At 28.9% G+C, this 15,044-nt stretch overlaps 1 protein-coding gene across 2 annotated transcripts; it reads left to right on the top strand.

The window, feature by feature from the left end:
• The first annotated feature begins 689 nt into the window (after positions 1–689).
• On the top strand, positions 690–15,038 carry LOC115227225 (neuropeptide F receptor-like). 2 transcript variants are annotated; one of them, XM_029798121.2, is made up of 3 exons: positions 690–751; positions 4,901–6,220; positions 6,473–6,646. In XM_029798121.2, exons 2-3 carry the CDS (start codon positions 4,965–4,967, stop codon positions 6,501–6,503), a joined length of 1,287 nt encoding a protein of 428 aa, XP_029653981.2. In that variant the 5' UTR covers positions 690–751; positions 4,901–4,964; the 3' UTR covers positions 6,504–6,646. The 2 variants fall into 2 exon arrangements, with proteins under 2 accessions (XP_029653981.2, XP_036354460.1); XM_036498567.1 differs by lacking the exon at positions 6,473–6,646 and adding an exon at positions 13,898–15,038 and having other exon boundaries at positions 691–751.
• The last annotated feature ends 6 nt before the right edge of the window (positions 15,039–15,044 follow it).

The raw sequence follows: 15,044 nt of genomic DNA, 5'->3' as shown, positions 1-15,044 counted from the left end.
TGGTCTCCAATATTGGCACAAGGTCAGCAATTTCGGGAGAACAAGAAAGTCGATGACATCGATCCCAGTGTCCAAATGGCACTTATTATATCGACCCCGAAAGGATAAAAGGCAAAGTCGACCGCGGCAGAATTTGAACTCAGAATGTAAAGACGGACAAAGTGCCGCTAAATAATTTATCCGGCGTAGTAACTGTTCTGTCCCCTCATCGTCTGACCAACTACTAATATTGATGTAATTTTCGGGGTGTCTCTCTACAGGATGCAACAAACATACATTTCAGAAAGTAGTCAAAAACCTTAGCTTATGTAAATGGTACAATGGCTATATAGATATGGAAGTTAGCTCCGAAAAAAAATTGAAACCGGATTAAGTTGATCATAATATATATATGCATCAAAACTAGATATTCGATATTCATTTTCGAACAATGACTACTTATGTAAGAAATATACACCCACTACTTTACTATTTTCCACAATACTAAGTGTTTCCTACATGAATAGAAAATACAAATATACTTTTTAAAAATCAACTATTTTATCAGATACAATAGAATGAAAGGTTTCTGTACTGTAGGCAAAACGCCTAGATATAGACAGCTGTTGGATAGAAATCGCAAATCTTGTACATGTGTTGTACAAATCAATAATACAATACAAACGTAAGCAAATGGTTACTTTAATGAATTTCGTCAGCGCGTAACAAGAAACCTTAACACGTGAAGATTCTAGAAATCAGAAATATTTATGTAAGTATGGATAGTTTTCTGCCGTTTTCTCTAAAATGCGCCACAAATTTTCGTACATAACTGTTGCAGATTATCTTATTTAAATTTTTTTTTCAGAGACTAAGGTCATAATTCGATACACACACACACACACAGAGTCCGTGATCTAAGCCTAAAAAAGGGGGGGGCTCTGTTAGAGACCCGTGAGACTAAGTCACCTTGAGCCGAAATAGGCTGTGTTGAATAATATATATATATATATGTATGTTTGTGTGTATATTATATATATATATATATGTATATATATATATATATGTTTGTATATATATGGAGGGAATAATATGCCAAAACTATAGGCCTATATCTCTGACTTGACACATCAGCAAAGTCATGGAACGGATAGTCAGAGGGAAACTCATTGCATTCCTTGAGGAAAATAACTGGCTGAGTGATACCCAGCATGGCTTTCGACCAGGTCGGAGCTGCCTCACACAGCTCTTACAACATTATGACTATGTGTTAAGGCAGTTACTCAACCACTCAAATGTGGACGTAATCTACCTTGATTTTGCAAAAGCTTTTCACAAGGTGGATCATGGTATGATATGCCACAAACTGCGTGATCTCGGCATAGCTGGAAAACTTGGAGAGTGGTTGCATAACTTTCTGAAAGATAGAAGTCAGGCAGTAGTGGCTAATGGAGCCACATCTATGAAAACACAAATAGTGAGCGGTGTTCCATAAGGCACTGATTTGGGACCACTGCTTTTTATAGTGGCCCTCTCAGATATGCCCTCAAGTTCCCGGATAGCCACCCTTGCAAGCTACGCAGAGGATACGAAAGTCTAGCAGAAGATACAGAACCCCAGCGATGTTGCACATCTGCAGCAGGGGTTGGGCATTTACAGATGGGCTGAGGATAATAATATGCAGTTTAATGCTGAAAAGTTCCAAGCTCTGCGCTACCAGCGACCATAACTGGATATGAAACTCACAGGGTACACCGGTCCACAAGGAATTTCAATCCCAGAGCCTAAATCAGTGAGGGACCTGGGTATAGACATGAGTAATGATACTTATTTTCAAGTGCATATTACCAGGATGGCGACAAAGTGCAGACGACTGGCTGGATGGATCCTGAGAACGTTGAGAACCAGAGTGAAGGAAACCATAATGGTCCTCTGGCGGACATTTGTCCTCAGCCGCCAGGATTACTGCCCCCAACTATGGTCATCCACCAGTGTGAAATTAAGAGCGGACCGTGAAGCAATCCAGAGAAGATTCACAAAGAAGATCGTCTCTTTGCAACGACTCAGCTACTGGGAAAAACTGAAGCAGCTAAGACTTTATTCCTTGGAGAAAAGGCGGGAGGGATATGCAGTAATATACATGTGGAAGGTCCTGGAAGGAATTGTGTCAAATTTTGGCATTGAAAGCTACACCAATGCCAGAACGGGACGACACTGCATAGTGCCAAAGATCCCAGCAACGCCATCGTGCTTCAGGACCAGTTACTGCAACAGCCTTGGTTTCAAGTGCCCACAGCTTTTTAATATTCTCCCAAAGAGCCTGAGGAACCTGCACAAAGTAAATGTAGGCGGCGATTTTATACGAATAACAGAAAAAAAATATATGTACGGTTTTGTGTGCGAGTGTGTAGCAAAATAACTAAGTACATGATCTTCACCACCATTCTTCCACTGAGATTTTCTAACTTTCGTCCACACCGTCCTATTCCTTAGCAGTCAGTCTGGCTATACTGAGCCACACATTTGTTTTTGGGGAGGTTATTTGCTAGACGTACATATTCAGCAAGCATAATATAGTTTGTATTGTATGTGGCTAAACAACTGATCAAGTAATTCCTTAAGTTTCTACAATTCCACATAATTCAGTAAACTTGTTAGTTGAATCACGCACGTTAAAAGGAGATTATATAATAAATCTAGTTTATCTTATTTGTAAGAGCGTGGCTAGTTATGTGGCGTGTAAATCTTCTTATACATGTGCGCAGATACTAACTTTACATTAACATTGGTTAATAGTCCACACATCTTCGAATTAGTTGTAGATAACATTCTGTGAATGTGATATCACGAAAAGGAGAATTAGTTCTTCGCCTGTGAATTTCAGTTACGAGGATTTTCAAATTCGCTATACAAATGCATATCATTGGTATTATGCATAAGTGTCGTAAGTTCAAAACGTTGCTTATTCAGAAACACTATTCCAATTGTTTTTCCATCAGCAACAGTTTCAGCTTAACAATCATACTTTGTTGTGTGCATAAAATCGTAACTCCAAGCATGAATGATATCTTCAGTCAGAAATACGTTTGCAAGATTGTTGTATGTGTGACTTACTACACTTTTGAAAAATGCTAAACCGTGGTACTACACCATAACAATTTTCGTATCTTGGCATCTGAAGCAGCTGAAGATACGACAGTTTGACCAAAAGAACTGACTATTGCAAGCAAAATTATATATTGCAAAAACGCATTTGGTCAAATTTGGACATACGACAGTTTAACATAATAACAACGATATATATATTTAAAAGTTTCAGCTAATATCCTTGGTGCACTCACAATCTTTGTAAAAAACACCTGTAAAATAATTATTTGAAAAACTAAATTTCAAAAAATGTAGAATAGAAGGAAATTTTATTAGTGTGTATGTATGTAGACACTTTTGACGCTGAATATTTCAAACTCTGTCTTTTAGAGAGGTTAATCCATGTAGCACAAGTTGATATTAGTGTTGTCTTTTTGCAAGTTTACTTTCAGATTTAGAATTGTTGTAGAGTATTCCTTTTTTGCCTTTCATAGATGGTGATTTTTTTCTTTTAGTTCGGAAAAAAATCCAGAAAAAACAAAATATTTTCATTCGCATTTTTGCAGGAAAGTTCATATGTTCAAAATCATGATTTTCGCATTTATTCTTTCGTAGATTCAATTTACAATTCACAACAGTTTAAACGTGAATTGATTAATATTCTCCTTTGCTGAACGGATAATTCTATTCAATGGCTGTTGATTTGCTTCTCCAAAACCAGTGGCCATTGTTGAGCTTGCAGATGTCGTCATTGTGTACATTCTCTCAGCAATTTATTACACTCACACACATATCCATATGTATGTATGTGTGTGTGTGTGCGTGCGTTTAAATAAGGCCTTCGTTAAATCGTAATGTGACATATCACCTTAAAAATGCAACCTTCTCTCATTCCTTTTTGATTTGTTTATTGTCTTCACTATCCATGTATGCATACAAACTTGCGTTAGAACATACGCAGTTTGACCTGACGGCAGTAGAGTGTAACATAAGTAAGAACTGGTGGAAACCAAACCGCTTCCTTCTGTAATGGTTGATTTTTTTTCTCTTTGTTTTCAGTATTACGATTTTGCGTTTAATCTTTCGTAATTTTGCATTTACAATTCACAGCATAATAAACGAGGGTTGATTACTAATGTTTTTCTTTCAGCATAATTCTATTAAATAGCTGTTGTATGTTGTTTTTTTTTAATACAGTGGCCATTGTTGAGCTGGCAGATATTATTCTTGCGTACATTCGCTCAACAATTTCTATTCTCAGATTTGTTAACTCACACGTAGGGTTTTCAATGTTGTAAAATTATTTATTTGGTGTATCATAAATGTTTCACCAAGTGCATTAAAGTGTATGTGGAGGAGTATTAATAGCAACAGAATATGTCGCGAGTTGCTCTTGCTTGAATGATTGAAATCATATATGTGCAAATATGAATGCTTTTGAGCGCGGGTTTGAAAATACAAATTTGAAACTGTTAAATGGTAAACGTTAAACCGTTAAAGGCGGTGAGCTGGCAGATACGTTAGCACGCCGGGCGAAATGCGTAGCCGTATTTCGTCTGCCGTTACGTTCTGAATTCAAATTCCGCCGAGGTTGACTTTGCCTTTCATCCTTTCGAGGTTGGTTAAGTACCAGTTACGCACTGGGGTCGATATAATCGATTTAATCCGTTTGTATGTCCTCTCTGTGTTTAGCCCCTTGTGGGTAGTAAAGAAATAGGTATTTCAGTTTATCCCGATCCTTACCTTTTTCGAGAACATTATTCTTATTTTCAGAGTTGTAAATATGATGCAATTAATGCTGAAATTAATTTTTCTTTTTTGACCTCTATTTCAGAGATCAAGTGACTTACCCGGACTTTACATGTTACCAGAGAGTCAGACCAGCTTTATTTGATGCTATGACGTCATCGGCAACTATTACCACTGAAAGGATATTCAATCAGACTATGAAAGTTCCATTTCACTTCAGCATCAACGATGCCAAGACAATTCTACAGCAAGAAGCAGAATCAAAATGGTTTACTCCCACAGCTGAAATGTTCTTCATTTTTTCCTATTCTGTTCTAATATGTTTTGGCTCAGTTGGCAATTCCTTGGTTTGCTACATTGTGATGCGTAGCCCAGGGATGCGAACAGCCCGTAACATGTTCATCTTTAATCTGGCAATATCAGATTTAAGTCTATGTTTATTTACACAGTCCTTGAATTTATACCGTACTTTGAATAACCAGTGGAAGCTTGGTGCTTTCATGTGTAAATTTGGTTCTTTATTCCAGGGAATTAATATATTTGTGTCCACCAGCAGCATTATGGCCATTGCTCTGTATCGTTTCCAGGTAATTGTACATCCGACAATTTCTGGTGTAAGGTGGCGCTTAAGAGTTACAGTTGCACTTGTTGCGATATGGGTGGTGTCATTTTTGTTAGCCAGCCCGCTGTTAGTGTTCACTATTCACAAATCTTCTCAACCAATAGAACAAGTAGATATATACCTTTATCATTGCATTGAAGATGTGAGATTAAGACTTGAAAAGGGTGCATATTCTGTGGCTTCACTGATATTTCAGTATCTCGGCCCAGGCATTATAGTAATTTTAGCACACACAAAGATTTTCAGCAAGCTAAATTACCGAATTGTTAATCGAAGTCAGATGACTCCAGCTCTACACAATTCGTGTGGTTATAAATCTCAGGAGCGTAAAGCTAAACGAAAAAGAAAAACTAAAATTTTACTAACAACTATAGCCGTTGTGTTTGCCTTGAGTTGGTTACCTCTAAATGTATTCAACATTCTTATTGATTTTAAAGGATCAGCATTTATACACAAAAACATTGACGTCAATTTGACGTTTGGAATATGTCATTTGCTTGTGCTCAGCTCCGCTTGTACGAACCCGGTATTATACGGCTGGTTGAATGAAAATTTTCGCCGAGAATTTTTCAGTATTTTGTCATGTTGTATCTGCGCATCAAATTTCAGAAAACGGTTACGTTCTCTAAGAGCCACCACGCGGGCTGACGATGATCATGAGATTGCTGTTTACCAGCAGTCGGATTACCCGGGTGAACAGTCGATTCCAAAAGATCGATATCTTCACAAGTCGTTACCAGTTGAAATAGGAACTCCTGCGACATATCAAGTAACAGCATCTGTGTAATGTCTATCGCTGCTTCATTTTCCTATTTCCAAACATATTTTTTCTCTTGTAATATATATTCTATTTTTTATCACCTTTTTTCCCGTTCTTCTGAAAAGAAAGTATCTATTGCACCCCAATTCTAACCGCTTCCATTGCAGAAGAGAAAATATAAAAAGACATTTTCTGATAAAAAGAAATATATATATATATCATGAATAGGTCAGAAATGAAATGGGGTTTAATATGGGATATGTTAAACTTTACAGATATGTCGCAAGTGTCACTTATCATCACTGATGGAATCCATATCCTAAAGGAAAGAGATCCTTACGAATCTATTTAAAAGATTGGCTGAAATGAAATTCAGGTGATATTTATTTTACTGTGTGAATGTGTATTATCATTTTCAATTAAACACTAAATGAAAAAACAACCTAAAATTTATTTGTCTCATTTGTAAAATAAGGAGTTCATATTCAATTATAAATTACCATACTCACACACACTGTATGTATGTATGCATGCATGTATATATATATTATATATATATATATATATATATATAATATTATATATATATATATATATATAGTGTGTGTGTGTATGTAGATAAATATTTTTCAATCACATGAAACAGATGTCTTTCACCATATATATAATATATATATATATATATATATATACACATGTAATATGTGTGTATATACACATGTATATATGTGTGTATATATATGTGTATATATACATGTATATATGTGTATATATACATGTATATATGTGTATATATACATGTATATATGTGTGTATATATATATATATGTATCTGTGTGTATGTATATGTTTGTATATGAATATATATACATGTATGTATATATACATGTTTATATATATATACATGTATGTTTATATATATATATACATGTATGTTTATATATATATATACATGTATGTTTATATATATATAATACAGTATGTATATATATATATATATATTATATATATATATATATATATATTATATATATATATATATATGTGGTGTGTTGTATGTAGATAAATATTTTTCAATCACATGAAACAGATGTCTTTCACCTATATATAATATTATATATATATATATATATACACATGTATATAGTGTGGTATATACACATGTATATATGTGTGTATATATATGTGTATATATACATGTATATATGTGTATATTCATGTATATATGTATATATACATGTATATATGTGTGTATATATATATATATGTATCTGTGTGTATGTATATGTTTGTATATGAATATATATACATGTATGTATATATACATGTTTATATATATATATACATGTATGTTTATATATATATATACATGTATGTTTATATATATATATACATGTATGTATATATATATATATGCATGTACATGTGTATGTATATACATATATATACACATCTTACAACGATACGTTCCCAACGAGTCGTAATTCTAACGTAATTTTAATTGTCGTCTTTAACTAATCAATCTTATATCATTAAAGCTCTTTGAAAAGTAAATATCATCACAACTGTAATTTCTCTAACAATCCGTAAGTTCTGTGACATGAGAGTATATTTAATGCTGTCGAAAGGAGTTCGAGATTGCAATGATATTATTTAATGAGTTATTTCTCGTTTCTTAGTTTAAATTCCCCGTTGCCTAATTAGGTCACCCCTTTCTTTGCTCCATACATAAGTAGCTTCAAGTCGATGGATGATATATGTTTGAGACGACTGACATGAAACACCATAACAAAACTGATGATTTCAATGACGAATAGAAAGCAATGGGATTACGTAATTAAATGCTTCTTAACGATCTTACGAAGGATAGAAACGTACAACCTTAATTTTCACCTTCCCCCAAGTTTAACAATTAGCTAATTAATCAACAAAGTATTCCAGGTTCGTTAAAAATCAAACATCGAGTCATTTATTCATTTGTTCAGATTTTATTCGTTCATCTGTACCACCCTCCTCTACTCCTGAGACGGTCGCGGTGATAGAGCCATGCACCAATGGTTCATTACCAATAACCGTATTAGACTTCGACGCTGGATTCGCAAGAGTGAACAAATGAAACAGAATATTTTCAAACGATATTCGACCAGGACTTCCTGTTAACTTGGCTTGCAGAATCCGTTGTGCAAATCTTTCTTGCAATATTCTAACCCCACGCACTGGACGGGTGACTTACGAATGCGAAGTTGCAGTTCGAGCGGTACACATGATTAATTTGCTGTTAATAATAAACAATCTTAAACAATCCGATCTCCATTTTCCTTATTATACTATGTTATATTGAATATATATATTATACTATGTTATATATATATATTATACAGTGTTATATTAGGTATATATATATTATATCATATATGTATATATCATATTACATATATAACGCATACATAGTATTATATCATGTATATCTATGTAAAATAAGTATATATATATATACATATATATATATATAGTATTATAGCCATCTTTTGTTTTCTCCCCCTGTTTATTTCTGTGATGCTTTCTGTCGAAGAGCGTAAGCTCCAACCATAAAAGACTTTTCCACTTTCCGAGCGTAAACTAACACACTCTTCGTCATTTTTTTTTCGAACTTCTCACTATTATATCCTATATACATATTTTTATTATATCATATATATATCGTATATATATATATTATATTTATATATATATTATATATTAATATATTTTATATATATTTATATATATTATATATATATTATATATATATATATTATATATATTATATATTATATTATATATTATATTTATATTATATATTATATATTTATATATATTATATAATATATTTTATATATATTATATATTTTATATATTATAATTATATATATATTATATATATGATATAGATTATATATTATATATATATTATATATGATATATATTATATATTATATATATATTATATATATGATATATATATATATATGATATATATTATTATATGATATATATTATATATATGATATATATTATATATAGGATATATATTATATATAGATATATATTATATATCTGATATATATTATATATATGATATATTATATATATGATATATATTATATATATGATATATTATATATATGATATATATTATATATGATATATATGATATATATATATATATATATATATTATATATATGATATATATTATATATGATATATATATATTATATATGTATATATATATATATATATATTATAATATATAATATATATTATATATATATTATATTTATATATGATATTATATTATATTTATATATGATATATTAATATTTATATGATGATATATTATATACATGTATATTATATACATGATATGATTATATATGATATATATTATATATATAGATATGTATATTATGATATAATTAGATATAGATATTATATATGATATATATTATATATATATATATTATATGATATTATTATATATATATATTATATATGATATATATTATATAAGTTATATTATATATATTATATATGATATATATTATATATGATATATATTATATATTTATATATATTATATTATATATGATATATTATATATATTTTATATATATATATATATATTTTATATATAATATAATATATTTTATATATATATATATATATTTTTTATATATATATATATATTTTATATATACTATATATATATTTTATTATATATATATTATATATATATTATATATATATATATATATAATATTATATATATATATATATATATATATATATGATATATATTATATATATTTTATCTATTATCTATAATATATATATTATATATGATATATATTATATATATTTTTACTATATATATATATATATAGATATATATAGATATATATATATGATATATTTAGTAGATATATATAATATATATTATATATTACTATATTATGATATATATTATAATATATATGTATATATTATATATATATATGATATAATATAATATCTATATATATATATATGATATATATATATATAATATATTATATGATATAAATCTTATATTAAATATATATATTATATATGATATAAATCTTATAAATATATATATTATTATATGATATATATCATATAATCATATATATTATATATATGATATATATCATATATATCATATATATATATTATATATGATATATATCATATATACATATATATTATATATGCTATATATATATATATATCATATATATATTATATGATACATATTATATATATATTGTATATATATATTAATATATATTGTATATGATATATATATATTATATATATATGATATACATTGTATATATGATATACATTATATATATTGTATATGATATATATTCTACATGATATACACTATATATATTATATATATATTGTATATGATATATATTCTACATGATATACACTATATATATTATATATATATTGTATATGATATATATTCTACATGATATACACTATATATATTATATATATATTGTATATGATATATATTCTACAGGATATACACTATATATATTATATATATATTGTATACATATATAATTTATTGTATATTATGTATATATGATATTATATACTACATGTATATTAAATAATATATATATAATTCCATGCTTCTACTGTCAGCGCACATACATTTGTTTCAAGACTTCTGATGATGCTTTCGGTATAAACCTGAAACCGTACGGTAGAGGGATAATATTATCGCCATTTTCCGGCCATTTACGTTCCCTGCCAGTATGTATGTATACAACATATGCTCGTCGACAGAGGCAACATAGCCGTTCAGCTCTTATTTCCAGCAGTGTAGGCGTTCTAAAAACCTCAGTTTTATATATATATATATATATATATATATATATATATAATCTCAATGGAAATCATGATCCCGCGATCGCGGTGGCCGTCCAGTGTGTGAGTTGTGTTCGTCTCACGTTGCGCTGCGATCACTCCGAAATAATTGATGAAGAGAGTGATCTAAGGTGCACCAGTAAAACATTTGATCACTAGAAACAAGTCTTTACTTTATTCCTTTGTACGTGATAATTCTATGAAGTTATAATTCTGTGAAGTTATATATATTGTGTGTTTTGATAAATTTCAACTTTAGCTGTGCTCAGAACGGAGATATTAATTTATACGTTTCTCGTAACCATTATCAGTATAAAGTAACGTGACGACAATTTAGAATGGAATTCGAATTCAAAATCGGCGGGAAATTATCAGTCACGGCTAACGCGCAGAATAACTATGTATATATATATACATACTTACATACACACAAGCATACAAATACATATATATGTATGCACGTATGTATATATAAGTGTATGTATGTATATATACATACAAACATCTAGGTACCATGTATATTTATATATGTATACATATAAGTATACACATGCGCAAACTCATATATATGTAATATATATGTATATATATAATTATACGTGTGTGTGCACATACACATATAAATTGCACTCACTTTAAAAGGTGATCGAATCAACAACATGCAAGAATTCTGTAATAGATTCATATGTCTATGTGTATCCTCCTCCTCTCTCTCATTATCAAGTTGCCTACGTACATAAAAATACCTGCTATATAAAAATAAACATACAAACATATATATATATATTATGTATATATGCATGTATATACATAGATATGCAATTATATATGCATATAAAAATACAAATATGTATATCTATATACATATATATATATACATGTATATATATATATATACATGTATATATATATATACACATGAATATATATATATAGATGTATATGTATATTTATACACACATGTATATATGCACATATACATTTATATATATGTACATGTATGTATATAAATGTACACATATATACATGTATATATATCAATATATATATATGAATATATACATGAATATAAATAAATATATACATGTATATATAAAAATATACACATATATACTTGTATATAAAATAAATATATACATGTATATATAAAAATATACACATATATACTTGTATATAAAATATATACTTATATATATGTATATAAAATTATACACATACTTGTATATAAAAATATACACATATAAACATGTATATAAAAATGTATACAAATATATACACATATACATGTATATAAAAATGTATACATGTATATAAATATATACATATATGCATGTATATGAATATATGCATGTATACACGTATATGAATATATACATATATATATAAATATATACATATACACATGTATATGAATATATACATATATATATATAATATATACATATACACATGTATATGAATATATACATATATATATATTTATACATATATACATATATATAAATATATAGATATAAGTATGTATATATATATATATATGCATATATATGTATGCATATAAATATATACATGCATATATATACAGATATATTTATGTACCACATATATTTGCATCATATATATATGCAAGATACAAAGTTATGATATATTATATATATATATATATATATATATATATAATATTATATATATGAATCGTTATATATGTAAAATATATACATATTTGAATCTTTATATACGTAAAACCCTCCGTTGTTAATGTTTATGATCGTTGAGCTTTTACAGCTTTTCAGACACACGTTTGATGATGGTAATATGCATAAAGAACGATTTAGGACTCAATAATATTTCCTTCCTTCTCCTTTTGCCTTTGATGAATTTTTCAATTATTGTGCGATAGGAAAGGAATATTTTGGATTTAACATTTGCACAAATATCTATATATTGAGAATATGGAACATTTATAAGTGAGAATCTTTGATGCATTTTCTATGTACCCGAATCTGATACGTTAATTTTGATCCTGTTTGGCCTATATATTCTCTCCTTTTATTGTGCGCATGTGATGCTCTGAATGTGATTGATGTTTTGCAATTCATGTTTTATTAATATTCGATTTCTTTCGATTGTAATGGAGTTCTTTTTAAAAATACTGACGAAGTTCCATTGATTTTAAAAAGCAAACGGTATTTTAACTTCAACTGTACATGGATGAGCCCTTTCAATAATACATAACTAGCAAATCTTATAACAGAAAACATTACAAATGAAGAGCAAAAGGCAGTGGGAAACCACCCGACAATTCTCCGTAGTCGTTATAACAGGTGACGAAGGAAGTGCTATTGTAATTTACAAGATCAATTATAGGATATAATATTAGCACAACTAAATGATAAACATTTAGATTTAGAATCCAATGCAGAGAAACAAACAATAAACCAATTCGGTAGATCAACGGAAAATTAAAATTAAGGTACGAATAATGGTATCGGATTACCTTATAAATTTTGAGATAAAAACATAACTTTTTGGGAGTACTGAAAGTATAAATATAAAGCAATCCATAACAGCTTAAAGGGCCTCCATTCACTATATGTAAAACATTTTAAACCACCTAATTTAGAATTTGGGCCAGTTGATGCAGCATACGCATCCATCAGACAGCGATTAAGTACTTTTCTTCGAATAATTTTCAAATAATTGTGCATAATTTCTGATCTCCTAACACGCCCTTTCTAAATCGTATTTCAGAAAGAATGAATATTAAAATAAGCCTGATTAGTGACCAGTCTCTATAAAAATATTTTCCGTGTATTAGATTTAGAATCACTAGAATCTGGATGGATAAATAGCCACAGAAATTTTAGAAGAGATTCCCAAATAAAGTTATACTATAAAACTTATGATTTGTGCTATGGAGCAACTATTTCTTCACTGATAACCAAGAATATCCTCAAATAAAAAAGAAGGCACCTGGGCACGAACGTTGCTACCACATAGCAATACTAGTGATGGAAATCCTTTTAGAAAATCGTTAATATTTCCTCTGAGAATACATTTGATTAGAATTTCCAAACCTATTGAAAGGAAACTGGAAAAGATTCTTGGGTGACTGCTTCATATCTTGGAAGAGAAGTAGGGAAAACTTTACAAGGTCTTTGAATTAATGTAAGAGCATTCATGAATCTTTCCAGTTCACTCAGGAAATAAATGAAAGAACTCCCTATAGAGACATGCTAAAAATGAAGGAAAAGAAGATTGTTACAACCGTTCTCTATTGTAAGGGCACGGCCATACGCAGATATTTATATTTTAGCTCTTGCTTCATATGCTTTATTAAAAGGAACATTCCATTTACTACAGCAAAACATGTTTTCTACATATACGGACACAAATAAGCGAAAGAAACGTCTGGTACAACTAAGTACGATACCTCAGAAACAAAAATACTTACAAAGCCTGGTAAATCATGTCATAATCAAGGCGAAAGAGAACTCAATCTCTTACAGAAAGAGAAACCCTCACAATTAGGATGAAGAATAAAAACAAAAACATATTATAATCGGTCAAATGTTAAATTACAATCTCTCGTCTAACACTGAATATTAAAGAGTCCTAGCAAAAGAGAATTTTTTACTACAAGAAATGCAGGTAACAAAATGTGCCGATATTCATTGTGGAACTTGTGAAATAAGTGATCAGGGGACAACCAAAACATTTAAGAGTGGGAAAAAAATGAAGTTTAAGGTAAATATGAATTGCAAAATAAAAATCTCATTTGATGCATCACGCACCTAAAAAGTCAATGAGAATTATATCGGACAAACAGAATCAACATTAATATACCGGATTAGGATACATAAGCAACGCATCAGTAGCTATCATATACAGATGCCCA

This window comes from Octopus sinensis, unplaced genomic scaffold (genome assembly GCF_006345805.1).
Source record: "Octopus sinensis unplaced genomic scaffold, ASM634580v1 Contig02122, whole genome shotgun sequence".
Lineage (NCBI taxonomy): Eukaryota > Metazoa > Mollusca > Cephalopoda > Octopoda > Octopodidae > Octopus > Octopus sinensis.
The sequence above is the reverse complement of the archived record's forward strand: the minus strand, read 5'-3'. Positions and strand labels throughout refer to the sequence as shown.